The sequence below is a fragment of the Theropithecus gelada genome, chromosome 9 (assembly GCF_003255815.1).
Source record: "Theropithecus gelada isolate Dixy chromosome 9, Tgel_1.0, whole genome shotgun sequence".
Lineage (NCBI taxonomy): Eukaryota > Metazoa > Chordata > Mammalia > Primates > Cercopithecidae > Theropithecus > Theropithecus gelada.
The window spans coordinates 112,669,501-112,697,496 of record NC_037677.1 but is presented as its reverse complement, the minus strand read 5'-3'; the positions used below and the strand labels follow the sequence as shown (position 1 = coordinate 112,697,496).

The 27,996-nt window shown below is 45.4% G+C and overlaps 1 protein-coding gene across 4 annotated transcripts in view; it reads left to right on the top strand.

Annotated features, from left to right (window-relative positions):
- The window catches only part of GFRA1 (GDNF family receptor alpha 1), a 221,075-nt gene that overhangs the window by 167,145 nt on the left and 25,934 nt on the right, over window positions 1-27,996 (top strand). For all 4 annotated transcript variants that reach the window (XM_025397767.1, XM_025397766.1, XM_025397768.1 and 1 more), the window contains 3 exons: window positions 14,831-14,940; window positions 17,758-17,892; window positions 21,545-21,726. In XM_025397767.1, the coding sequence (XP_025253552.1) occupies window positions 14,831-14,940; window positions 17,758-17,892; window positions 21,545-21,726 (427 nt within the window). The remainder of the gene's footprint in view (window positions 1-14,830; window positions 14,941-17,757; window positions 17,893-21,544; window positions 21,727-27,996) is intronic.

Here is a 27,996-nt window from a genome sequence, read left to right as displayed (position 1 = left end):
GAGGAGTAGGCACCAGATGGGAGTAGGCTTAGGAGAGGACACAGGAGAGGGAGCCCCTGCTGTGGCTGGGTATGGGCTGACAGCCCAGGTCGGGTATGGGGCACAGAGGGCACATCGTAGCCCAGGAAGTCAGAGCTGTGGGTGGGGACAACACATGGAAAGTTTCCATGCTGCATCAAGGTTGGGCTCTATTTGGAAGGCTGTGGGGACCACTGGAAGGGCTCTATTGCCTGCTGGTAGTTCCTCAGACACAAAGGATACTAAGACAAGCTGATGGTATCTCTATTTAGTCACTGCCTGGGCTGGCCCCACTGCAGTTGGGACCTTGCCCTCACTGCACATGAAGAAGTAAACAGTCTGTTGTCTCTAGGCTGACCTTGGCCTCGGAATCTGTTTGGCTGGGTTCTACCTGAAAATGCAAAGCAAAACAGAGGGTTTGAAGGTAATGAAATCCTTCTAAAATGGCCTTTGGAGCAGTCTTTGGTCTGGGCTATTCGAATAAGGAAACTGCCATGTTTGCTCCACTCTTCTTGTCACTTTTTGCAGGTAGAAGCACCCTTGGTTGTCAGGAGGGAACGTGGAGGGACAGGGTCTATCCTCAGTACCTGCAGTGGAGCCAGGATGCAGATGACTCAAGCAAACACACACGTGTGTTCAAGATGCAAAAGCGCTGTGATTCTATGAACCAAGGTTGCTATGAACCCTTGCCTGTACAAGTACATGGTACATCTCACCCCTCAGTTCACAGATGGGTCATAGGCAAGGGCAGGTGGTGGATGCAGGTGGTAGGAGGTTGGATTCCATATCCTAAAGGGACTGCACCTCCTTCATCTTTGTTCCTGTCCCACCACGGCCGCCACCTTTTACACAGCATCTTACATTGTGGGTGCTTAGTGATCACGGTCATTGAACGGTTGGTTGCCTTTTGAACCCTGGGCCAGGCACGCACTAGGTGCCAGGTTACAAAGCTGAAGATGAACAGTCTCTGTCCTGGGTTCCTGCATGCTGAGGTATTTTATGAGTCCATCCTGGAAGCCTTGGGCTGAGGACTCTCTCTAGGTGGCTCCCCAGTATTCCCAGGCTTAGAGAAAGCCAGAAGGGGTGTGCTCTGGTGTACAAGAGATGGCACCAAATACTCCCTGTGCATGGGATTTTATTACCAACCCATGAATGAGAGTGTCCTCTCCTACCGGTGGGCAGGAACCCTGACGTCAGACCAAACCCCAGCTGCCCTGCAGGCATGCTTCTTCTCTCTGCACCTCAGTCTCCCTGCATATAAAACACAGACACTACCAGCACCTCTTCCACAGGCAGTGGTGAGGATTAAAGCCCGTAGCCCGGTGCCTGGCACAGAGTTCAGTGCTCAGTGAAATTCCTTGTCATCGTGGGCAGCAGAGGGTACTGACCTCAGGTGCATGCAGAACTTAGCTGAAGTCTCGTCCCCCTGCCAGGTCAGCTTCCCAGGCTGAGGATTCCAAAGTCTGCCTGATTCCTCTGCTCTTGTCCCCTCTTGGGAAGGAGGCGACACCTGCTGCATCCCTGCCTCTCAGGGCTGTGGTTGGAGAGAGGCAGCAGGCACAGGAAGCACCTTGAGTGTGGTAACAGCAATATTCACAGGTAGCACTTCACTGAGCACTGAACTCTGTGCCAGACCCTGGAATACGGGCTCTAATCCTCACCTCTGCCCGTGAAGGAGATACTGGTAGTGTCTGTGTTTTATATGGGGGGAGACTGAGATACAGAGACACCCCTGCAGGGCAGTTGGGATTTGATCTGACATTTGGTGCTCGTGCCCACCAGCTCTGGGAAGGTTCTGCATGTATGTCTGCTATTCCAGGGCAGATGCCCGCGATGGTGGTCCCGGCCAGGCCAGATGCCCGCGATGGTGGTCCCGGCCAGGCCAGCCCCTCCTGGGTCACTCTGTCTCCAGCCTCAGGAGTGGTCCCTGTGGTGAAGGAGGGCTGCTTGGGGATGTGGGTTTCTCCCCATGGGCCCAGGGTGCCCTACTTCCCAGTGTGTGGGGAACACTGTTGTGTCCTCACTTCTTGACTTCTGGGTGCCCTCTGGGAAACACAGCCCGGGGAAGGGGTACCCAGAGAGGCAAGGCCTAGGCCCGGATGATTTCCCCACACAGCTGTGTCGCAGGACTGCATTTGAGCCCTACTGAACAGTGACAACAGATATTATTTTTTATGTTTTTAAACTACAAGCGCTATTAACCAAAAAGAATGCCCCCTAATTCTGTCATTCTTTTATTGAACCTAGTAAAGATCACATATCCACTAAATCAGATTTGGGCTTCTGCAGCACACAATTCACATTAAAATGGCAGCCAAAGTCCGAGAATTAAAATGAAAAGAGGGAACATTAATTCTTGTTCAGTGCTGTGAGGGTGCGTATGAGCTCAAGAAGCTGCGGCTTCTTTCTAAAACCTGGCTCTGCCTCTTGCCTGCTCCATAACTTTGAGCTGGTTGTGGACCTCTCTGGGACCTCCTGTCCTCAACTGTAAAATAAGGCAAACCTGGCGAGTACGGTCACTGCACAAAAATGACACAGGTTTTAAAGCACCGGGCACAGTGATAGGTTCTATGTCAATGTAGTTGGAGCGTTTAGAGTTGGGCTGCTGTTTGTCCTCATCTGTACCTGTTAATGGTGCTGAACCTTCAGCACCAAGTGTCCGTGATGAGTGTTGATCTGTAGGTGATTGGAGCCTTAGTCTGTGGCAGTCAGATTCGTTCATTCATTAACTCATTCATTCAACGTTATTTAAAGGATATCCGCTCTGTGCTGGGCATAATTCTAGGTGCTCTCCTTCTCTGCCTGGTGTAAGCAAGACCATCAGCAATGTGAAGATACAGAATAGAAGGTGATGGACATGAGGTGTGGGCAGCAAGGCTGAAGCTGGCACCCTGCTCTGGGTGCGGAGCCAGTGAGAGGACTTGGTGGGAGGGCTCTGGGAGACCTTTGGGATCACTGTGAATGGGTCCAAATAAGCCTTGGGATCACTCGGCTGGGAGGAGGTGTGAAGGGGCCAATGTATTAGAAAATGGCTTATGTGGACTCTGGAAATCAGCTTCTTTGCCCTAAAGAAATAAAAAAGGGAGAAATGTTAAATGCAGCACTAAGAGCTTTAGGGAAGATGTAGAAAATGGGGTTGGGGTCGAGGTGCTGTTGACAAGAGGATGCTAAGCGTGAGAATGGGTTACTAATAGGAGTTATGGAATTTCCCGAAAGGGGGGAATTATCATCTGGTGGCATTGGAGTGATTTATTCATTTGACGTCTAATGCCACCATTCCCTGTCTCCTGAGTAACAGTGATACTCTCAATGCCCTATCTAGGAAGGAAGATATTAGGAACTAGTTGTTTGCTAAGCTCAAAATCTCTGTTGACCTTAAAACAACTTGCCTGAAAGAAAAATGATCTAGTGTATATTTACTATTGAATATAATTTTCCTTAGGACGTCTGCAAGCCTATTAAAGATTAATAGGGAATCTCATTTTAATGTGTTTCTGTTTAAAGCGAACTTGTGCAAGTGTAGGTTGTTAGCCTTTCAGAAAGCCATTCGCCTCCCCCTTCCCCACCCCCTCCCAGGGCTCTCAGAAACTAGGCTCCTTTAAGGAGTGGAAGGTAAATTAATATTCTGCGGAGTAGAACTTGGGACTTATGTACACAGAGATATTTAGCTCTTGTCTTTTGGGGACTGGAGACAGTGAGGGGGGGGATTCACAAATTATTCAAATCAAGAGAACCTGTGCCATTTTAATTTTGCATATTCTGGGAACTTCCAAAGAAGCAAAGTTTAACTGAAGAAGACCAGGTAGCATTAGGGATAATTTCCATAATTTACCTGTGTTTTTTCCTAAGCTCATTAGGGTTCAGTTCCTCTGACTATAAACATCAAGATATTATGATGCCTACCTCAACACTTCCTCCTGAGGGTACAGACAGCACCTCCTTAAATGAACACAGGCTTGATGCTTCAATTGCCAGACCAGTAGAGGGTCCACAGGTAGTGGCCTGTAGAATTGCTTAGACCTGTTTAGGGAGTATGATTTCATTGGTCTATAAAACGCATTGGGCTACTTGAGGATGTTTGAAGACTCACAGGAGAAATCTCTCTTTGGTCTTAATGGTGGGAATAAAGCTGATATTCATCATGACTTTCCTAAAAAAAGTGGATCAATATCCTTAGGACAAAGCATTTCATATGCCAAGTTATTTGATGAACTCTAAGGGCATTCATCCAGCATGGTCATCTCTTCCTAGGATTTCATAAGGTCTCAGGGTCAGTGTGGACCCCCTGAGCTGATCCAGAGAAGAAGAGAAGACACCAGCTGTGATGAGGTACTGTTCATCTAGGAATCAGGAATAGATGTCAACAGGTGCTAAGGTGCCAGGTACATTTAACCCTACCAGGAACATTTTGAGGGACTTATTATCACTCAACCTGAGTGTATTAGGTGTGTTAGGCCATTCTTGCATTGCTATAAAGAGATAACCGGAGGCCGAGTGATTTATAAAGAAAAGGGGTTTAATTGGCTCATGGTTCTACAGGCTGTACAGGAAGCATGGTGCTGGCAGTTGCTTAACTTCTACAGAGGCCTCAGGAACCTTATAATCATGGCAGTAGGCAAAGAGAGTGCCAGCGTCTCACATGGCAAGAACTAGAGCAAGAGAGACAGTGGAGGAAGAGGTGCCATACACTTTTAAATAACTGATCTCCCGAGAACACTATTACAAGGACAGTACCAAGCCATGAGGGATCTGCCTCTGTGACCCAGACACCTCCCACCAGGCCCCATCTCCAACACTGGGGGTTCCATCTCAATGTGAGATTTGGAGGGGACGTCCAACCTATATCAAGTAGTGAAAGATGGAAGACAGGAACGAGAGAATTCCTTTGAGAGTCCAAAAGTATTCCTCATGCAGACATGACACATGGTCAGAGCAGAAGCAAGAGAAAGTAGAGGGAGGTGCCACACACTTGTACAGGATCAGGTCTCACAAGAACCTACTCACTATCCAAGAGGATGGTACTAAACCATTCATAAGAAGTCCACCCCCGGGATCCAATCACCTCCCACCAGGCCCCACCTCCAACACTGGGGATCACGTTTCAGCGTGAGATTTGGGTGGGGACACACATCCAAACTATATCACTAGGCTTCAGAGAAGTTAAGATACTTGCCCAGAATGTCATGGCTAGTAAGCAATTGAGCTGAAATTTAAGTCTTAGTGCATCTTGAAGTTCTGTATGAAAAACCCCTACCGTATACTGCTTTTTAGTAGTCTTTTAGTTTTCTATTGGTTCTGTAACAAATTACCACAAACTTCAAACAACACACATTTATTCTCTTACTGATCTATAGGGTCAGAAGTCTGACATGGCTCTCACTGGGCTGAAATCAAGGTGTCATCAGGGCTGAGTTCTTTCTGGAGGCTGCAGGGGAGGATCTATTTCTTTCTTTCCCCACACAGGCTTGTGGCCCCTTCCTCCATTTTCAGAACCAGCAAGGGCCAGTGGAGTCTCACATGACATCACGATGACACCCTCACCTGCCTCCCTGTTCTACTTTTAAAGACTCTTGTGATTCTACTGGTCCTACCGGGAAAATCCAGGACACTCTCGCTACCTCAAGATCCATGACCATAATTACATCTGCAAAGGCCATTTTGCCATGAACAGTAATGGTCTCAGGTTTCAGGAATTCAGGTCCAGATGCCTTTGAGAGCCTACCCAAAGGTAGGCATTCTGCCTGCCACAGTAGTTTTTCTTCTGAGCATCTATCTTTTTTTTAATTTGAGGGATATCCTGAACTAATTGTGGAACTAGTTATGAATATCTTAACCCCCTTCCCAGTGGTTGCTGGAAATCTCCAAGCCAAATACGTAGTTTTCATCTAGCCAGGGGCATGTGTGCATTTTGTACTAGCTGAACTACTGCCTCTATCTTACCTTTCTGTGGCCCCCATTTCTCTCACTAATTTTTATATTTATTCTGCCACATCACAGCTACGTCTGAATGCACTTCAAAATTCCTTCTGAAGATAGGGTGTGCATAAATAATTAAATGAAGCCATGGTGGGTGACCTTTGCTGCCCAGGGTTCCTGAGCAGCTGACATGGAGCCTCTTACAGTTCCAGAATAAATATCAGGCAACTTCAGGGATTTACTTCTGAAGGTGGAGGTGCTGCTGAATTCTGCCTGAAGCAAGTCCACACTGTTGGTCTAGAGTTTTAGGGTGTGGTTCTGCTGGCGAAAGATTGATTGAACATCTAGATTTCCATTTTTTTCTTGTGGCCAAAAGCCACAAAACTGATTTCTAAAGTTTGCCTGCAGAAATATAAAAGACTTATTGGGTAAGGTTTACTCTTAAAGAGTTTTATCATATTTGTCACCTGCAGTTATCCCATTGAATGTCGGAGCGCTTTACGATCCTTTCATCATCCAGAAAACTTTACATTTCTTTTCTTCTTCAATTTCTTCCCTTAAAAACAAGTACTACCAAAGCTGAAGCTAGGTTTTCTGCATGAATGGATGTAGCATAGTATGGATAATATAAAACAATTTTATTTGACTTCATGATGCAGCACAGGGTTGTTTGAGATCTTGCTGTGCTCCCATTACTACTTAGAATTTGCTTGTACCACGACCATCGGTTTGCACATTGGGAGAAATAGGTGGAGGGCAGTGGATTCCCGGCTAAAGGGCAGCTCAGGGACATCTGATCTGAGGCTGCTGAAAGCCCCTTCCAGGTTGGAATGAATTTTCTTGCCAACTATCATGACTTGCTTTTCAAATTTGCCAGGTAGAGAGTACCTGTCAAGCCCTGTCAGCTGCTCTGTCGATGTTGACTGATGGCTGTCAATGTTCATGCAAGGTGGCTTCGGGAGGGATGCCAAAATTGATCAGATGCCAACCTAGACTTCCCTCTGGGGGCTACTGCAGTTTGATGCAATCAGAAAGGCTAAGAAAGCATCACCTCTGTGTCCTGCAGCCTGCTTTTGCTGAAACCTCAACCTGCAGAGATACCCAAGGCAGGACGCAGCGACCGTACAATGGGGGACTCCATCTGTATCGCCGGAACTCCTTTCTCAGTCCATGAAGCTTTGTCAGACCCCCTGTGTGTTAGGCTCAGAGTACAGTGACAGCAGCCTCCATGGCCCATGTGCTGGGAAAACTGCAAGGAGAACCCTTGCAGCCAAGAGCTGCCAAGGAGCCTGGCCAAGGAGCCAGAGGAGCAACGGTGATCGGGGAAGCCCCACGTATCAGGATGAGGCTGAGCAGGGATTTGAGGGGAGCAGGAATTAATCTGTACTTGGCCACAGGTGCCTTCCTGTCCCAGGAAACAAAGGCATTAGGAAAAGCTTGAAGGCTGCTTGGACCTTATGGTACTGTTTCTCACCAACATGTGGTCACAGTCTTGCTAAATTGCCATATGCTCATCAGTTGGCAAGGCTTTAATAATCTCACTACGAGTGGGAACCTGTGTTAAGGGACTGATGAACACAAGATGTGCAGAGCTTTGCGTAGCTGCACCTGGGGTATGTGGACCTCCCCGGGGCCTTTGTGTCTCTACACTCAGTCCTAGGCAGGGAGAGAATCTCGGCTCAGCTCCCCAGCTCCCGAGCTCTGCAGCCTACTCCTAGGCAAATACTAGGCCTTTGCTCCAGGAAGCCAGATGCACAGCACAGAGAGAAACAGCGACACAAAATAACACCCCCTGCAAAATGTATTTAATACAGGCCCTGGTTTCCTGAAGGATGCTTTCCAGATGTGTGTTACAGCAGACTGTGAGAGAATGGGGGCTAAGGTAATTTTCTAAAAACAGAAAGAGGAAAAATCTGTTTTGTGTCACTACACCAGACAATTACTGTTCCAGTGTTCTAGCCTTTTCATTCCTGGTCTAATATTAGCAGCATGTTTTTCTAATTGTTTTTTTCTGCAAAAGGCATTAGCAGTTTTAACAAACTTACTGATATTTGGTCCTTTTTAAAATATATCCTTTTGCTCTAAGTCCCTGGGAAAAAGTAGCTTTTCTTAAAAAGACTTTATTTTATGAGTTCCTGTAATGGAGAGGCTTTAAGTAACACCACAGATTCCTCACTTCAGACTTCTCAAATTTGTTTTGGTCAAAGTTGATGCCTTTAGTTACATAGATGTAGCCTGTTGAAAGTATGTAATATAAGGGCCAGCAAAAGATAGACTAAGACACAGTATATGTTTCTCTTTATTGAGCTTGTTGTGTGTTTTTGCAGCAAAGGCTGAACATTAGAATGAACCAGGAATTGGGGAGAACATAAGAAGGGATGGAAGTAAAAATTTTGGGAGCAACTGGTGTATTCTGGGTTCTGGGTGAGAAGCTTTATATAATTATCATTTAAGTCTCACAGGAGACGTTTAAAGTGACTGTACATAGCACCTGATATGGCACCGTAGCACTGGTGCCATTTTCCAGGTAAGGAAACTGAGACTTGGGGAAGTTGAATAATTTGCTAAGATGTGAGAGGCTGCGTGAAAAGTGGAGCTGGGATTAGACACGAGATTGTGTCACTCCCAAGCCTGTGCACCTTCTTACCTATCATACTTTCTTTCCTTTAACTGACCCACTGAGAAAGCTTTCAGAAACTAAATGGTTTGAACTGAAAGCCAAGACTTTGAAGCTCTAATGTCCACGTTGGGTTTAGAGAAAAACTCCACTGACTTACACAAGTAGATTGATAAGGGGATCCTGTCCCAAAGTTCTGGGTTTCTCCTGAGTGGTCGATATGGTCTGGCTGTGTCCCCACCCAAATCTCATCTTGAATTGTAACTTGCATAATTCCCATGTGTTGTGGGAGGGATCCGGTGGGAGATAATTGAATCATGGGGGCAGTTTCCCCCATACTCTTCTCATGGTAGTGAATAAGTCTCACGAGATCTGGTGGTTTTATAAGGGGAAACCCCTTTTGCTTGGTTCTCATTCTTCTCTTGCCTGCCACCACGTAAGATGTGCCTTTCACCTTCTGCCATGATTGTGAGGCCTCCCCAGCCATGTGGAACTGTGAATGCATTAAACCTCTTTTTCTTTATAAATTACCCAGTCTCAGGTATGTCTTTCTCAGCAGCATAAAAACAGACTAATACAGTGGTCAAACCCTGCAGTGCTGTGCAGTCCCTGGTGGGGTACAACAGACTCCTTTATAAAGGGGGGCCTGATTCACTGATAGACTCAGTACCCTCCTGTCCCATCTGCATCCTCTGGCCCCTGCTGTGCTCCTGCAATATATTCAAAGTGACTGTCACATCTCTAAGGCCAGCAGAACATTAGAAAGAACGATGTAGTCAATGGTGGCAGGGGAAAGCAGGTATACACTTGATGACTGTAATAAAATCCCAGAGAAATTCAAGTCAGCCCCCACGCTTCTACCCTCCAGAGCCATTTTGGGCGGTTGGCCGTTCCTGTTCCTGTGAATGCCATCTGTGGCCACCTGCCATGTGACTCTGAGCAAGGCTTAACCTCTTTGGCCCTTAGCTGTCTTGTATGTGAGACAAGGGATCCACTAGAAAAACCTTGTTCTCAAGACTCGAAGAAAACCAAATCCCTTGACACTGAAATCATGAGTAACAGTAGGATGGAATATGGGTAAGAATAATAATGCTTTGAAAACAAGTGGGTTTTCCGCCCCTCTGTGTTGCTTTGAGCATCTCATAGACTGTGTTTCTGAGGTGGAAGGGAAAGCTAGGAGCTTAAACATAAAGCAACACACTCAGAAATTTTGGTTCATTAGAGTCAGAGCCTGGATCCCATTCAAGATCTTACAATTCTCAGTTGAAGGCTCAATTCCACCAACCACATGGCTTGTATCCAAGTATGGGATTTATTCTGGAAGAATATTTAAAGGATTATGATAATCCAGGATGAGTTAAATTGGGCATTACTGGTATGTTTTTACCTGTTTTCTATCATACTACTTTCCTAAAACTTTCACAGAGAAAGTAGGTAAATAATTTTCTCCCGGTTGTCAGAAGACCATCTGCTGTTTGAGACAAGTCTCCTAGATATTATTATCATTATAATTTTTCTATTTCCAGTTAGCAGTGTACTTCCTTTAATATGATGCTTTCTGCATAAACCATGGTTTCTGCAGATTTCCTAAGGTCATCTTGGTATTTTGTCTGCCTTTTCCTCTTCTTTAAGGGTGGGAGATTTTCTCTTACTGAGAGCGATACATTTCTACATTAGTACCTATTCATTTCCTTTTCATTTTCTCAGATAAAAACAATCAGAGCTCATCATTGCTGTCGTCATGGAGATTTCATGTCTCCAGAAGAAATCCAGTTGAGGAGTTTCTTTGTTAATCCCATACTGGACATTTAGGCTTTCTTGTTTGTATTCCAGCAGCCCAGGCAGGGAAGCCATTGACATTGATTACAATATGATTCATAACCCAGGGTGGGCAGGGGGAAGTGTGCGCAAAAGGAGCTGTCCTGGGGCACTGGAGCTGTGCATACAGTAGGTGCTCAGGCAGCAGTTGGTGACTGGACAGAAGCAGCAGCCAGAGCTCTGACAACATGTCAGCATCTTGGCTGTCCATAGAATCATGAACTCAACACAGCCACCGCCAGCCTCATTATCTTCCTGGGAAACCTGTCCTCCCCCACCTTTCCCATCAGAGCCCCACTGTCTGCTGAGCTGTCCTCATCCCGATTCTGTTCTCACCCCTCCGGTCTGAAGTCTTGACTTTCATTCTATTGATATCCACATTTCCGGGCATCCTCCTTTCTCCTCTTCCGGCCCTCGGTTCTTTGCTCTGGTTCAGGCTGCGGTCTCTTAGGGAACCATCCCTTCCCCTCCTGGCAATTTTCTTGCTCTTCCCATTGCTGCTGGAACAGTGAGGGCACAGAGTCTGAAGGATATCTTTGCTAACAATGGTGAGATCGAAGAGTCTTCCTAATGTGCAAATCTGATCATGTTACTTCTGGGTTTAAAATCCTTCAGTGGCTCCTACTGCTTTTAAGATAAAAACCTAAACCCTTAGATCATTCAAAGGCTTTCAAGACCTCATCAACATCTTTTCCCATCGCTACCCATTTGTATCTTGTGGCCTGGGCATCCTGAGTGAGTGACCAGTGATGTTCTGGGCGATGCATCTATTCAGTGCAGCGATTGAGAATGATCTCCGGCTCTGGCATCAGGTTGAATGTGGTCATGTTCCAGCTCCATCACAGAGCTCTACAACCTAGAAGGAGTTGCTTAAAGGCTCTGTGCCTCAGTTTCCTCATCTGTAAAATGGGCTTGATTGGAAGTATCACCTAATAAGGTTGTTGTGAGAATCCAATGTATGAATACATGTCAAGTCATTAAATCAGTACCTGGCATGTACAAATACTTTGTAGTTGTTATGCAGGTCTTATTATGAATGTGATTACTTTATACTTTGCTGCTTCCTTCTGTCTGGAATACCCTACTCTATCTTTAACCAATTCTACCCATCCTTTAAGTCTCAATCCCATTATCACAGCCTCTTGGAAACCAGCTTCTGCAGCTGTGTAATAGTAAAACCTTAAGTGGTAGAGTCAGAATGTATGACTTTAAATTCTCATTCTGCTACTCACTATTTTATTCTAGTCTAACTTCACTAAGCCTTGGTTTCCTTGTCTATAGAATTAGGATAATAAAATAATAATATCAATTATTTTGCTGTCATAAAAAGTAAGTTTGTAAAGATATACCTAACATGTACTGAACACTTCATTCAGGCTAGGTATTGTTTTTTGTTAGCAGCCATTCATTCTTACCTTTTATCAAGCACAAATCACTGCATTATAATAATCTTTTTACTTGTTTTTCTTGGCACCTACATTGCGGGTTATATAAGTTCAAGGACAGGGTCTTTTTCATCATTTTATCTTGGCACTTGACACGTCAGCCAGTGGGATGGACAGGAATCCAGCTGTTGTGTCAATACATGTGACTATTTGTGTGCATAATTTAGGAGATGTTAGAGGATTATGATGGTAGGAGAAGGAGATGTTGGGAAGGAAGGATGTTTTAGTGGGATGGGGGAGTGGAGCTGTTTTCCTTCTTTGGAAAGTACTGAAGAGTGGAGGTTAATTGCTGTTGCCCTATTTCATTTGGCACAAGGGTGACTGGTGATGGGAGAGGAAGCCTGTCTGAGAAGGGCTGGGACTCAACTGGAGACATGATGCATGCATTATCAGTGGGATTTACTAACATCATACTGGTTCTTAAATAGAGTCATGCCAGTAAATATTTAACAACCGGTGCTCCAAGAACAACACAAAGCCCTGATTTATAGTGTTTGCTGGTTACTGTGGTGTAAATCCCCCCACCATGGCCACTCTCAAGCTGCCACTGCACTGTTGTTAACCAACCTGCAAAATTCCTGAAATTGTACCAGTTCACCAGTGATGAGCTGGCCCCAGCATAGCGCTGTATAAACTTCTTACTTCAGTGTTTCCATCTGTAACATGTGAATCCTATAATGTGAGCATCCTGTCTCCAAGTATAGCTGCCAGGGGGAGGTGGTCAAATGTGATGAAACGTGGAAATGTTAGTGTTTTAACAGCGCCGCATGCGCTCACCCTTACATCGAAACTCTCTTCCCATCCACTGGCTGTGTGTCATAAGGCCAGGATATGTGCCGATGATCTCTCAAAAAGCAGCCTGTCCAGAGTTCTGCTCAGAGCAGTATATTTTGTTTTATCCTCCCAATCGGGGCTATGCTTTCTGCAGCAGACTGACTCAATTAGCCTTTCATTCCAGAGTCCAATTGTGAGTCAATTCCGAGGTTGTTAAGCAAAATGAGTCTGGTGGCATTAGTCTCTCACTGAAGGACAGTAATCCTCATCACAGTGTTGTTCAGTTAATAGTCTGCTGGAGAGACTGTGAGAAACAGGAGATGTGGAGAAGGAGCGACCTTTTGTCTATCTCTGGGGGACAAGCCGGGAGCATGGGACTGCCAGGTCAGAGAGCTGTTCAGCAGCCAGGTTGTGTGAAGAACCGGAGCCCCAGCTGCCTGAACCTGCAGTTGGCCTTTGCAAAGTTAGAAACCCAGTGCCACTAGATCATTAACTTTCATGACCAGGAAAATTCTTTTGAAATTAACACTCAATCCAAGCTGGATGCCATTGGAGCCAGTTGAGTAAGCCCAAGCCATCTTTAGGGATTTCCTCTGAAAAATAAATCCTTTAGCCAGGCTACAGAAAATAGGCAAGTTTTATATCTTTCAGTGTGTTCCATTAAAGTCAGGAAACACCAGCGAGGCACGGACCGTGGTTGCTACTCAGGCGCATACACATGCGCACACCCCAGCTACATTCGGAGGATTTTGCCAAGGCACTTAGCTTCAGCACATGGCCATTTGGGGAGCCTTATACAGGAGCTCTCTGAGGAGTGTCAGGTGCTGTGCAAAGGAAATGAAGCAGACCTCCAGCATCTGCCCCGGGCATTCACCGCAATGGAGTCAGGCCCCCAGAACATAGAGAGCACAGAAGATAGGCTCAGATAGGGAAGCTTGGGCAAGCCTTGTTTACAAGGGTTCAAGAAGAGAACCCCACACAAACATGACTTTGCAGCATACTGCGGACTTGGATAATTTCATCAGGTCTTTGAATGCCCTTTCTAGTTAAAATTGCAGGAGATGGATGTGTAACGTGCTTCCTGTGGGCCTCTTAGAAACCTCTGTGATCCCTACACATCCTACCCGTCTTGGTTCCACCCAACCAAGCTTGTTTATGTCATACACAGCGTGCCAAGAAAACACAGCCTCTTAGGTGGAAAGAAGTAAAACAGCTCTGGGTGTGTCGACATCCAATTCTGGGGTGAACTAAAGACAGAAGAAAACTTGAGACAGCCTCCCATTGTCTCCCATAATTGCCAGATAATTTAAATTCTTGTGAAGTCCATTGTGTTCTTCCATAGAAACAGAGCAGTTGTCTGCAGAGATGACCTCAGAGGTGGCCCAGCTCTCATTCAGGATTTCTCCAACAATATCCTCTTCAGACTGAAAAACAGCCAGTTGGCCACAAAGAGCCCTCTTCTCCCCAGGCCAGCGTGTCTGCGGCTTCTGTCGCCTTCTGGGCCGCTGCATCTTCACTGCCACCCAGGGCTTCTGTGTGGACTGCGCCGGCCCCTGGAGAGATTCCAACGTGCAGGCAGCTGTTGCATCTTGCAGCGGCCTCTCCAGGCACAGCCTTGACCACAGGCCCACCCGCCCAGAGCAAGCCTCTCTGTCCCTCTTTCCTTCCCCTTCTGTTCCCCAAAGGCAGGCTCCTCCTCAGTGCCACTCGGCTGGAATAAATCACTACCCCTGGGCTGGTGGATGAGAGGTGACTTACAAGACAGAAATACACATTCTTAAAGCCAGTAGGAATTAAGAGGAGCAGATGGGCTGTAGGATCCTATTTTGACGCCAGGGACATGTTTCTGTGTAAAGTAAATATTTTCCCAGTGTGGATCTCCGGTGAGTGTGTGAAGAAGCATATTTCCTAAAGATGCAAATAAGTCTAGTCAGAAATAAATATTGAATGGAAACTTCAAAGCCTCTAGATTCCTCCAGTTATAGGCCCTGAAGACTTCTATCTGAATAAACAGAGACACACAGGTGAGCGAGGGCTGGGGAAAGGGACATTAGGTGGTTGAATGAGAAAGGATGCCAACAGTTTCTTAGCTCACGTTTTCTATGTATTTTGTGTGTATGTGTGTGTGCGTGTGTGCAGAGAAAGGCATATCAACAAAGGAATAAAGAAAACATGTCTATCCAGAGGCTTAGGATGTTTTAAAGCACATTTCCACCCCCCCACCCTTTTTTTCCTATTGTAGATCTCGCCTTGCGGATTTTTTTACCAACTGCCAGCCAGAGTCAAGGTCTGTCAGCAGCTGTCTAAAGGAAAACTACGCTGACTGCCTCCTCGCCTACTCGGGGCTTATTGGTAAGATTCGGGAGAAGCAGGATGGGAGAAGAGTGTGGTTTGCAAATACCTGTGTTCTTTCCATTGCACCCTGCTGATGTCTGCAGAAGTGAAAATCTCACAGTAACCTCTGGGCTGGGGTTTGGCTGTTAAATCCTTGAGGACATGCCTGTAAAGAAAAAAAAAAAAAAGAAAAGAAAAAAGAAAAAAATGAGATAATGGATGCGCGAAAGGCAGAGGCAGGAAGCGGGGATTATTAAGGAGTGGGGAGGCTATGAGTGCTCAGATGGGCGAGGCGTCTCAGTTGGGAAACTGACCACGCAGAACAAAAGCAGAGAAAAAAGCGCTTGGTTATGGAAGAAGAAAGTGAGTCAAACAAAGTTAATTGAATTAGGGAACTTTGGAGAAAGAGAAGTCATTCAGGGTGGGGAAATCAAAAAGGCTGTTTCCCAGAAACAGCCCTTTGGAAATAAAAACCCTAAATACAGGGGCCCTGCGTGCTGTTAATGTTCTTGGTAATTCAACTCCCAGTGCACAGAGGGTGATTTAGGCTAAATTTTTTTTCCTGAAAACAGACATAGCAGAAACAGTATTTTCTGTCTTTCAAGACCCAAGGCTTTAGAAGAACCATGTTCTCAGCGTTCCGAGCAGTGTGGTTACACATGACCACCGTGAGAGACAGAAGGGAAGCAAACTTGGACCCCTGGATACCAGGGCTGTCAGAGGGAAAGGCAGGTGTCCCAGGTACCAGGGACAGCAGAAGCCTTGGTGGCAGGGCTCATCTCAACTGGCATTTGAGAAGGAACACAAAGTGAAGGCTATGGAAGGGTGAGGAAAATCACAGTTGTCAGAAGCACAATGGCTCAGCCAGGGTGTGTGTTCCTGCCGGCTGTCTGTGTCAGGGTCACACACGTCACCAGCAGGAAGAACCTACCCTGAGAATGACAGCACAGACTACATTCTTTGTCACCAGAGCATCTTCAGCAGGCAGCTTTGGGAAAATCAACAACAGTACTTAATGCAGGGATAGGACAGGTTCCTGGTACACTCTTTACTCCCAACTTTTTGGAAGGATACCTGCCCTGCTGTGGGTAATAGCTTTCCCCAGATTCCCAAGTATTTTCGATTTTTATTGATTGGGCCAATGAGTGTACCTTCCTTAAGCCAATACTCCAAACTTGCATTCACTCTCTCCTTTTCCTGAGTAAGTTAATCTCTACTAGGGATTACTTACCAACTATGGAATTGCAGAAATAACAAAAGTAGTCAAAGCATTCTCATTGTAAAAAGTGTTTTTAAAATACAGAGAAGCCCACAGAAGAAAATGTTGAGTATCTCCAACTCAACTCTAGCTGCATCTGCTAACAGTGTCTACATCTTATGGATGTAAGATGTAATAAGTGGTCAGTAATCCGCAGGATATATTTGGTTCACAAACAGAAAAGCAATTTTTTTCCAAGCTCCTCTAAGTCAACGGATGTAGTCCCTGTTAACACTTCAGTCAGTGCCCTTCCCAGATGTACCTGCTCCTTAACCCCTTTAGGAGGGGCCAAGGCCAGGTACTGCCAGCATTTCCGTGAAGTTATTCCTAGACTTGGCAAACCCTTACACACCTAAGGATGGTGAATGGAGGGCCCAATGGCAGAGGCAATGCATTGCATAGACCAAAATGTCTTTTTCTCTTGGGTCTGGATCTCTTTCTCCAACTTCTTTCTGTACAAGGCTTATTCCTACTTCTTCCATATATGCCAGGGGTCCACCATGGCACCAGGCATATCCAATGGCCTTAACCTCCTCCCCTAGTGTTTAGGGTACCAGTTCCTTTCTCAATCAAAGTTAGGAGTTCCCTGTATGCAGCAGGTTAAAATGTTCATCCCAAGGTATCATGTGGTATTATTTAGTTTAAATCAGTAAAGAATATAGGGCAAAGACAGTATGCCCTTTACTCAGAGAAGTTTAGAACAAAATTATTTTTCTGTTTGTGATCCAAATACACCCTGTGGACTATTGACCACCTATTACTTCTTACATCCAGAAAATATATGAAAACAAAAGCCTTCTTGTCATCAGTGGGCATTGCCTGGTGTCAGCCACCCAGGAGAAGACAGTTGGTTTGGATTAAGTATAAATGCTTTGTGTGTTTGCGCCAGTGTAGAACTCATCAGAAATATCATGACAAGATGTAGGCAGGAGGGACCACCCAGCATTTCTGTTAGCACCACTGAGAGTCCACAGGCAAGACTCTAGGAGCCCTTGGCTTAGAGAATTTCCATTGTTTGTTTCCAGTTTTTTTCACAATGTGGAAGACTTTGTTTAGATCAGTTGAGAAGACCCCATATATACGTATATACATTCAGGGTGTGGGATAACCACTAGGAAGCTTCTAGCTTCCCTGTGTCACTCTAAAGAAGCCATTTGCTTCTGGGAGAAGTGGACTCAAAGTCCTAAACAAAATTGTTTAAGATATGTAAACCAGCTGTATCTATTTATGAAGATTAATGACATTTTCAAGAAAATGCAAGGGATTTGGCAACTCATGCATTCTCTAAGTTAATTCTTTCCTACTCCACAGCATCCATACCATTTGTGCACAAAAGAATACCCTAAGTGCAGCTCAAGGAGTTCTGTAATAATTTTTAAAGTAAATGTGTAAATTATTTTATGTGCTCAAGATAAATTGCCGAGAAAATGCACTGCTTAACATAATTTCCCACTCAGCAAACACAATGTTTGTAATTATCCACGGTGCATCCGCCGTCAGAGGAATATTGGTTTCTTTTTAGGCTCTGGAAAAGTATCATGGTACAACAATAAATTGCCTTGTTTTTATTCTTTTAGGCACAGTCATGACCCCCAACTACATAGACTCCAGCAGCCTCAGTGTGGCCCCATGGTGTGACTGCAGCAACAGTGGGAATGACCTAGAAGAGTGCATGAAATTTTTGAATTTCTTCAAGGACAATACATGTCTTAGTGAGTTTGTAAAAAATAAGAAACAAACGAGGAAACGCGCTTTCTTCTCCGAGCTCCAGCTGTACCTCTTGTACCTTGTCCCTGGTCCTCTTGTTTCTTGTGCCTGCTTCCTCTCTCTGTCTGTCTCTCTCTCTTTCCTCTTAGTCACTGATGGTAAATCCAGCTCCTTTTGTGGCCACCCCGTGTCATGCAGCAGGGAACCCAGCAAGTGATGAACTGGGTGCCTCTAAGACTGTGAATCCAAAGGCCTGAGAGAGCAAGAGATTCAAATAACTGAGGGTACATTATGTGGGAAAGAACGCTTCTACCCGCAGATCAAATTTTGATCTTGGCAGCCTGCGGAGAGTCTGTTCCAAAGGTTCTTGAAACCTGGGCGGAATATACAATGTGAGAAGCTCAGACAAATTAGATGGGGATAGGCCTCCAAGGACTCTCTGAGAAAAATTAGAATGTTAACATCAATAGCCCCTTGGATGCTCAGGGCTGGCTCAGAGGAGAAGCAACAATTCTTGAGTAGGATAAACTGGCGATGCAGGCAGGAGGCTCGGGATGCCCGTTATCTCTGGAGGCGAGATAAGCACTGGGGAGGAGAGAGGGGGCTCCTGCTTGAAAGCAGAATCAGTTCTTATTGCAATGTCCTTTAGGCAGTTTGGAAACATGTTTCCCAAAAGGACAGGGATAGAGAGAAATGGTTGGATGCGAACAATGGGCATTCATCAAACTCCAAAAGCACAGTGCCAGGACTCACATATATCCACCCAGATGTGCACGCCCTAGATGACGATCCAGCTGAGATACTTGAAAATTTCAACCCACTCTATAGCGAGTGTAAAATATACATTCTCATTTACTATAATCTACACAAGAGTTCTCATAGACATAGGTGGTTTTATCCTGCCATACAGCTGAATACAGCCTGGTAATTCACATAGGCCATGCATGCCAGAATTAGGATCCAAAGTGCGATTCCTTTTGCAGTCCCCTGTGTCCTAAGAGCTTTGTTCACCCCAATGTTGAAGAGCCTGTTGGATGAGAACATAGGCCTGAACTTCAGGAACCAGGTCAGTCTGACTTCCTGGTGGGAGGGGTGGACTAAGTTTATAGGAATCAAGGCTCAGCCACCCACCCCTCTGAGAGCCCTGTCTTCAAGTGACAATTTCTCCATGATGCTTGGTTGGTAGCTATAATTTACTATGCACACACACACACACACACACACAAAGCTTTTGAGTGTTACTCTAAAACTTCCTCATCATTTACTTTGTTGAAAGTCATTTGCTTACTAGGCACTTCAAATAATGTGGCTGTAGTCAATTGCTTTGGTCCTCTTAAAAATAAAACAAGCTTTTGGATTCTTAAGTGAAATTCACACCCACAAAAGTAGTGTCAAGTGTCAAGTAAGGAAACCTTCACTACGACATTGGGGCATACCAAGGAATCACAACTTGGACCTCTTGTTTGGTCTTGACCGAAAGTGTGTGTGTGTGTGTGTTTTTCCTCTTTCACATCCCACAGTCTTCTGGCAGAATGCAAGTTTTAACGAAGATAAAGCAATGACGATGGAGGTCAGTGTAGGGAAAGATTTTGCTCACGCTGACTGGAAAACTTCTCCCTCACAGGGAAATTAAAGTTGTTCCTGCTGTATAACCTTTTTGATGAAGGAGAGAATAGTCTGATATCTCATTGTTAATGACTTTTCAATAAAAATAAATGCATTTTGTCTGCATCAGGGGCCAAAGACAGCCAGAATTTTCCACAGTCATTCCATTTCCACTGTGACTAGATGGGGCACAGAGCCCCAAAGACACAGGGCCATCAGTTCAATCTCTTGCAACTAGAAGGAATTGCAATTTGTAGATTCCAGCCCAAATGTAGAAACTTAATTCCACTCCCTTCAGATTAAGCCTAACCTCTCCCAGATTTTCCTGTCATGAACACAACTCTAGCCAATTGTTTATTTCTAGTCTGGGGGAGGAAACAGTTGTTTTTAAGCCATGTGCATGACAGATGTATGGGGAAGAGACAAATGGGATGGAGCTGAGGTTAGATATCAGTGGCCTTCACTGAGGTCTTTATTCAGATGGCACCTTCACCAGAAGGCCTTCCTGGATCCGTTTATGTAAGTACCAACTCCCTCTCCCCACTCAGTGCTTCTGGTGCTCCCTTGCTTCATTTTCTCCAAGCATTTCTCACTGCCTAATGTATTATATATTTCACTTATTTGCCTGCACAATCAGAATGTGATCTCCATGAGGGCATGGACTTCTATCTTTTGTTGCTATTGTTGTTCACTGCTGTGTGCCCCATGCATAGTTCAGTGCCTGGCACTTAGTAGATATTCTGTTAACATTTGAATGAATGAATGAATGAATGAATGAGCAAGTAAACAACTGAACCGCTGATTTGGCAAGGCAGACACACTGGGAAAAGCACAGGTAGTTGCAAGAAACTGTGAGTCTCTTGAATCTACATGTTTTAAGCAAAAGCAAGGGTAGCAGTGGTGGTTCTTCTGGGCATTAAGGGAACTGGTCCCTGTGCGCCTCTTTCTCTGCCTCACACTCACCAGTTAAGCCATGGAACATAGCTGGGAGCATAAAAAGCATTTACATTAATTTGAAGCTGTTTCTTACAGCCCCCAAAAACGTAAAGGTGCAGAAAACAAGCTTCCAATTTACTGAACTTAAAGGATAACAATTTTAGAACAAAATGTCACTTCTAACAGGAAGATTAGGCTTAAATTATTCTGTCTTGTATATCGAAAAATGCCAACTAAGAGTCATATATTAACAATTTGCACATTCAGGTCCCAAATGGAGGAGTTTGATTTTTTATACAATGAATATGAAATTTTTAAAAAAATCCTAAATCCAGGCCAAATCCCCAAAGACCTGATTAGAAACTGTTTTTTATTCATTTTGGGGAGGGGAACAACACACAACCAATTTACTCTTGCCATAAAAACAATCTAATCCTATGAAACTGTAATAAGCTTTTAAAGTTTTACATTTTAAACTTTTCATTTAAGCAGGGCTGCTTCTACCTAATTATGCAGATTTTGTTTGGAAGACTGGAGCAGAAAAGGAAAAAATAATCTTACTTAAATGTTTACTAGATATTGATGAGATTTGGGGTAGATTTTTTTTTTTTAAGAAACTGGTTCCATTTTGCCTGCCATATTAATGGGAATGCCATTGAATTGCCTCAGTTTCGTGATTAAGATTTTTTTTAAAAAGCACTAGTTTCCTTTTAATATAGAATATTGACAGAGCACAAGAATTTTCTTGGAAAATAGGACAGTTATGATCCCAAGTAACAGTACTGAGTCTGGGTTTCAAAGGGCTTGACTGATAGATATTTCAGGGCAAGGATCTTGCTCAGCACCTGGCACATAAATAGGAACATAATAAATATTTGTTGCATTCTGAGCATAGCTAAGTGTCCAGCTCAGGGTTTAATGACTGAATTGATTTTTGAACACCTGACCGCAAAGACTGGCTCTCAGTACGTATAGGGCAAATGGATGGATGCATTTTGTTCAGAAAAGTCCAATGCTATAATCAGAATTTCTAGTGTGCCTCTCTGGCTGTGTATATCCTGTCTGTTACATTTGCTGCTTGACTTTGAAATTGGATTTCCTCCTGTTTTACTGCAGAAAATGCAATTCAAGCCTTTGGCAATGGCTCCGATGTGACTGTGTGGCAGCCAGCCCTCCCAGTACAGACCACCACTGCCACTACCACCACTGCCTTCCGGATCAAGAACAAGCCCCTGGGGCCAGCAGGGTCTGAGAATGAAATTCCCACTCACGTTTTGCCACCGTGTGCAAATTTACAGGTGAGAAATGCGTCCCGATTCCTTGTTAGGGCTCCCTTCCTGGTGTGGGGGAAACACGGGTAGACTCATTTTCCGAAGTGTATGCAGAGATAGATGACAAATGGTGCTCAGGTTTGAGTCTTAAAACTGCATTTTAAACACAGCCAGTGAAGATTGTGATGTGTCTTAGAGTGGAGAGAAAGTCAGACTATGGAACTGACTCTGTCATTTACTGGGAGTGTGGCTTGTTTCTGGCTCTACTTTCTTTACCTATAAAACGAGCGCTCTGGGGAGATGCGTCTCTGAAGTTTTTGTGCGTGGGGTTGTCAAGTGGCTTGGTTACATATTTATTATGCTGATTCTGTGTTCTCTGCAAAGCTGCAGCATAATAAAATGAAAGGAGCTCTTGAGTTTGACATCACCACATGGCATGGAGTATTTAACTGTCTCTAAAGGTAAACCAGAGACAGTGTTGCTGGTTAACTCCCATGCAGAGCGCTTGATGGGTTGGTTCTTCAGAAGCAAAAGCAAGTGCTCTTTGGCAGTAGGAGGAGCCGCGAGGAGGCACAAGCTGCCCTGCAAACTCCCGCATGTGGACACAGTCCAGTGAGAACGGTCAAGAACATTCTTTGGGGTTAATCCAGGTCTGCGAGGGCAGAACCACAGCAAGATAGAAGTGGTGATTTCCTGTCTTCAGTCAAAAGCAGAGTCTTTATCCTGCCTTTTTATTGATTTTTCATAGTAATGAGTACTCAGCTATTTGGCAAGACATTTCTTATTTGTATGTTCACAGGGTACCCTCACATTCTTTACCCCTTTGAGTGTTATCCTCCTGACGACTGCAGGAGAGATGCTATCACTATAGTATTGTAGCTTCTTTGGTTTGAGGACACAGGGGATCAGAGAAGGATCACTCTTGCTCAAGTCTGCAGAGCTAATGCATCACAGAGCCAGCACTGGGAACCCAGGATCCTCGTTCTTTCCATGATTTTTCCTGTATTTTGAGGGCAATGGTGACCACATGGTGACCTCTGCCTCCCGCTATGCTAGAGAAGGGGATGTTTGGTGGCCTTTGTGCCACTGTGCTGTCGCCTCATGCTCATCACTGGAGCACATCGAGGCCCCCAGCCCCCATCAAGGGTCAGCCTCACTAGAATTCTCACAAGATGCCTTCTTTCACCAAATATCACCTTGACCTACAACCCACTTCATTCCCTAGAAAGTGTCGGAAGCTGGTTTTGATTTCCTTGGTATCTTAAGACCCCTCTTCATCTTGGATGTCCTCCATGCCATTCATCTGAGCTTGTGTGTCCTTTGTCCTCCTGGTTCTCCACCCCAGACACACAGTCTCAGAGACACTCACACACACAAAACACTAAGGAGAGGCCGATAAGGAAATGGCACAGCCCAAGGTCAACCAGATGTGCTTCATACTTCTAAAGCATTTCCTGGGCATGTACTCTCTCCAAAGCACTGTGCAGAGAAAGGCAGAGCCAGGAGGAGCTCTGGGAAATACTATGGCATGGCATTGCTCCATCCTGCAGCGAGGCCCTGAGTTTCAGAGCAGGGAAGTGATGTGTTCAGAGTCCTCCAGCGAGTCAAAGGCAGGCCTAGGGCCAGGCAGGGAACAGGGTCTCTTCTCCATCTCCAGCGGGTGCTCTGTATCCTGCTTTCTCCTAGGTCAGCTTTCCAAGCTACTTGGGCCCATTCAGATTCTGGTGTCAGTAAAGACAAGTGGCCAGGTGAGGGGCAGGGTCCTATTATCATAAGGTGATCATAGGAAGCCAGTGGTGGTTTCTGGAAAGAAAAAGCAAGTTCTGGCTACCACAAAACCAGCTTCTTTTCTGCACATGTCTCAGTGCACAGAGGGTGACTGCAGAGGCAGTGTTCAGTGTTCAGCCTGAACTTAATAAACACAGTGTTCAGTGTTTATTAAGTCCCTTCTCTGTTTTAGAAACTTTGTGGAGACAGGCATTCGAAAACAAAAGTTGCCTTGTCAGTAAACTTAGAATACCGGGCGAGATGCAACTTGTCCACATTTTTGGAAGTTAAAAGGCAACATCTCAGAATAGTCATCACTGGAAACTCCATGAAATTGGAGTTTCCCACATGAGAGGAGAGGGGTCTGTCAGCCATAGGAGGTGTTCTCTTCCACACCGCCCACCCCTACCCCACTGCCCAAATCCTAGCTCCTAACTTGAGCTCCCTGTGGTACAGTGCAGTACATGGCTTGGCCACATAGATAGCCAAGGTTTTGCCCCTAACACAGATCTGTCCAGACACCTTTCCCTGCAAGGAGGATCTGTACTGCCTCAGGGTTGTCCCAGCAACATCAGGGAACACAGGAGCTCTATTCCCCAGAAACCATGCCTTTCCTTTCCTGTTAGTGATAGGAACTCTGCTTTCTAAACAGAAGGACAAAAGTAAAATTAGGAGTTTGTGACTGCCTGGCCAACATGGTAAAATCCTGTCTCTACTAAAAATATAAAAATTAGCTGGGCATGGTGGTGCACGCCTGTAATCCCAGCTACTAGGGAGGCTGAGGCAAGAGAATCCCTTGAACCCTGGAGGCGGAGGTTGCAGTGAGCCGTGATCATGCCGCTGCACTCTAGCCTGGGTGACAGAGCAAGACTGTGTATCAAAACAAAAACAGAACAAAAAGTAAAGCATGACGTTTATCTCTGGGCTGCTGTTTAACTCCTTGGCAGAGGGGGACATGAAGACTTGGGGCTGTCGAGGAACAAAGGGTGGCTCTAACCACACTTCACTTCCCTGTAATACGCACCATCTCCACATGTCCTGGAGCTAAACAGCATTTCACTCCCAGGGAGCCCTTAGGGTTCCATGGAACCTCACTTTGACTCCTAAGGTGATGACCTGCACGCGCCCCTTTTTGCACAAATGAGGCAGGGAATAAGGGATAAGGGCAGGGGAGGCAGCCAAGTCTGTTTCAGACCCTGCTCTTGTCCTCACCAGTATGGTAGCCTCTGAAAGCGTGCTAACCTCTCCAAGCCTCAGCTTCCTCATCTACAAAGCACATATATGGCTTAGCTGCTGGAGTTAGGATTCAGTGGAGCAGAGTGAATGTTCCAGAATGGTGCTTTATGAATGTCACATGCAATTTGGTGTCTGATCCCAAGTCAGTGGCCACTTAGTCCCTTTATAACAGATGGAAGGTGGTGCTGTGCTTCCTTGGGGGCGGGTGTTGGGTGTGTGCTAGGGACATTAGTGGGAGGTTACACTAACAGGTGTGTAGTTTATTTTATTTTTCAAAACCTTCTGTGTGCTTTGCCCTCTGTACTCCTCACAGCAGCCCCGTGAGTCAGGTGTGGCAGACATCCTTGCCTTTTACAAATGGAGCAACTGAGGCAGGGAGAGGTTTGTGACATATCCAGGATCACACAGTAATTCTGTAGCAGACCAAGATTTCTAACTTTGAGGCCAAGGCACTTTTGCCTTGCTCCATGACCCCTGGACAACTGGGATTCTTTCTATGGATGAAGAACAGACAGCAGGGAAGAAGGAAAGAATAAGAAAGGAGAAGCTGGTTTTAAGAGAGCCGCATGTCCCAGTTCCTCCTGAGGTTCACTAATGCAAATAAGGGGGACAGAGGCAAAGTTCTGACTTCAGACTGGGTTTCTTTCTTCATGCCTCAATTCCAGGAGACAGTATAGGGGAAGGACTGAAAGTTTGCGAGTAACATTTTTGCAGCTGCTGATTTTCTAGGGTGACCTCTATGAAGAATGGTTGAAAGGATCATCTGCGGCTAGAGGATCAGGGGAATGAGAGAGTGATGAGTGAAGGGCCTTCATCCCGAGAACATGGTCCCTCCAGCTGATTTAGGATTCTTGCCTGGGCGGAGGGCTCCCAGGAGACTCATTCTCCCCATCTGACCCTCCTCTGCCTGCATGGCCGTCTCCAGATGAATTACCATTTGCTGGAGAGGAGGGAGGGGGTCCTAGAAATATCTTAGAATGGCGTTTGTCCCAGCCACATGTGTCATTACTCAGAATAGAACTGACTTTAACCAGCTTGGGATCCATTGGTAACAGATTCAGAGAAAGTCAACTATCTTTGGCAGCTCTAAAGTTCACTTCCCTTGAGAAGCGCCCTCTTGTAATATTTTAAAATATACAATAATATGAGAAAACTCTTGGGGACTTGAGTTTCAGTCTTAACATTTGAGATAGATTTCCCCCTTGGAAGGGAAGAAACACGAATAAACATTTTCAAAAGTCTGCTCTGAAGTGTAATTATCAACAAACCAAACGCAGTTCTGTTTGGGGAACTAGGTGGCTTTGGATGTGGAGAATATAGGATGCATCCATGGTTCCTATGAAAGGCTCTGCTTTAAAAAAGGAAAGTTGATTGATTAGTATAAAATGTTACAGAAATGTCCAAGTGCTAACCCCCTGAGGTGATAAAATACCGGGTTTTGGGTAACCCGCCAAGCTCCCATGTCAGGATTAATTGGCAGTCATATTACTGACAAGCATAGCACAGGCTGTGCTATTGTTGGCCTGTTCCTTCAACTTGTACGAAATGGTCATATGGAAAACAAAGAAACATTAATAATCCTACCAATTACTTCATCTTCCATGCACTGGAGTGGTCTGGTAGCTGGAAAAAGCTCAGGATATTTAAACCAAATGGACTGTGTATGTGTGTGTGACTTATTTAAAGTAATATCTTTGGAGCATTAGAAAAATTTTCTATTTTGCATCACTGTACACTGACTGCTTAACTCTGGTGGCTTACAGTGAAGACGTCTTAATATGGTGTTGGTCAACCTCTGATTTCTGTGGTCAAATAGAGTAACAAGGATTGGGAGCTACAGCCTTGGGACTCCGGCCCCCTGAGAAGTTGTCACTGCCTCTATCCCCCTTTGCCCCTGGAAATGCTGTGACAGACCATAGGGCACACGCTCAGCCCCAGAGCAAGCAGGGTAGGTGAGGATAGCTGTGGGCAGTTGGCAGGGGCTCCAGTAAACAGCACTAACCACATTCAAAGTTAGATAATTTTTTTGTGAGTCACATAAAACACATCTGTGGGTGAGACATGGAGGACCAGTGTGACAGAGCTCATCCTGGTGGGACTTTTAAAACAGTATTCTAGAAAAACAGTATTCTAGAAAGAAACCACAAAGCAGCTCACCCAATCATGAAAGAGATGAAGGGTTCACGTGGATAATCTTCGAAAGCATGCTTCTTGTTAAAATCAACCATGCAGAGGGCAGCTGCCCTGCCCCCCCACCACTCCACCAGTAGCTGCCTGGTCTTCTCTGGCCGTCAGACCATGCTAGCCCTAAGGGGTTCAGAGTAGAGACACCGCGGGCCCCTCTTTGTGCGGGGTGAGGGCAGAGGCCTGGGGGGTGGGCATCCGCCTGGAGCAGAGAACCTGCCACATTCACTGGATTTCAGCCTAGGTCCACTCCTTCCCAGCCTCCCAGCAAAGCCTCAGTACATTTCCTTCTCTCCCCAGAGTCGTGTCAAGCTTAGAAAACAGGTACTTGTAGGATGCAGCCTAATGTTTGCAGAGTGGCAAGAGGGATGGAGGGCAGACCTAATCTGTTTAACTCCTAATCTGCATTCCAATATTGAAAATAATCTATATTTAGATGGTCCCTTCCACCCTCTCCCCACGGCCCCAGTACTTCCTCAGAGCCAAAGTCCATTTGTTCCAGATGGGGCCAGACCAGACCAGAAATGATTTCAAAACTCTTCTTTCTGGGGGTCAACCCCCAAAGTCTAGATGCGGCGGGAAGGCGATTATCCAAGCCTACCAAATACCCAGGACTCCACTGGCTGTGACCAAGTGAAAATTTTAAGTGTCGAGTTTTAAAAGGAAAGCTGCCAATGGGCGTTCTGTAAATCATTTGTGCCAGCAGACTGACCCCATTATGTCAGCTAATCCTGGAAATACAGGAGGTAAATTTCAATCTTCTAGCACGGAGCACTTAATCAATATTCTAAATGTTTTTCTTGCAATTTATGCTAGCAGAGCAATGGGGTGCTTTGGCGGCCCGTTAATCTTCCACCAGAGAAGAGACACTTGAGAGCCAGTCCAGGGTGCTGGGATTTTGCACAGGGTGATAGACCGGGAGGAGAGCAGGCCTGGGAAGATGGAAGCGAGGAAAGAGAGGTGCTTATTTCCACATCAAACTCCAGGAAGGGGGTTAACCCCCTCTCCTTACCCCTCCCCTCCAAGTAGGGTGAAGCAACCCTGAGAGCATTTCTTCTGCACTTTCCTTTTCACCCATGGTTGACAGTCTAAGAGTTGGTTTTCCAGGAA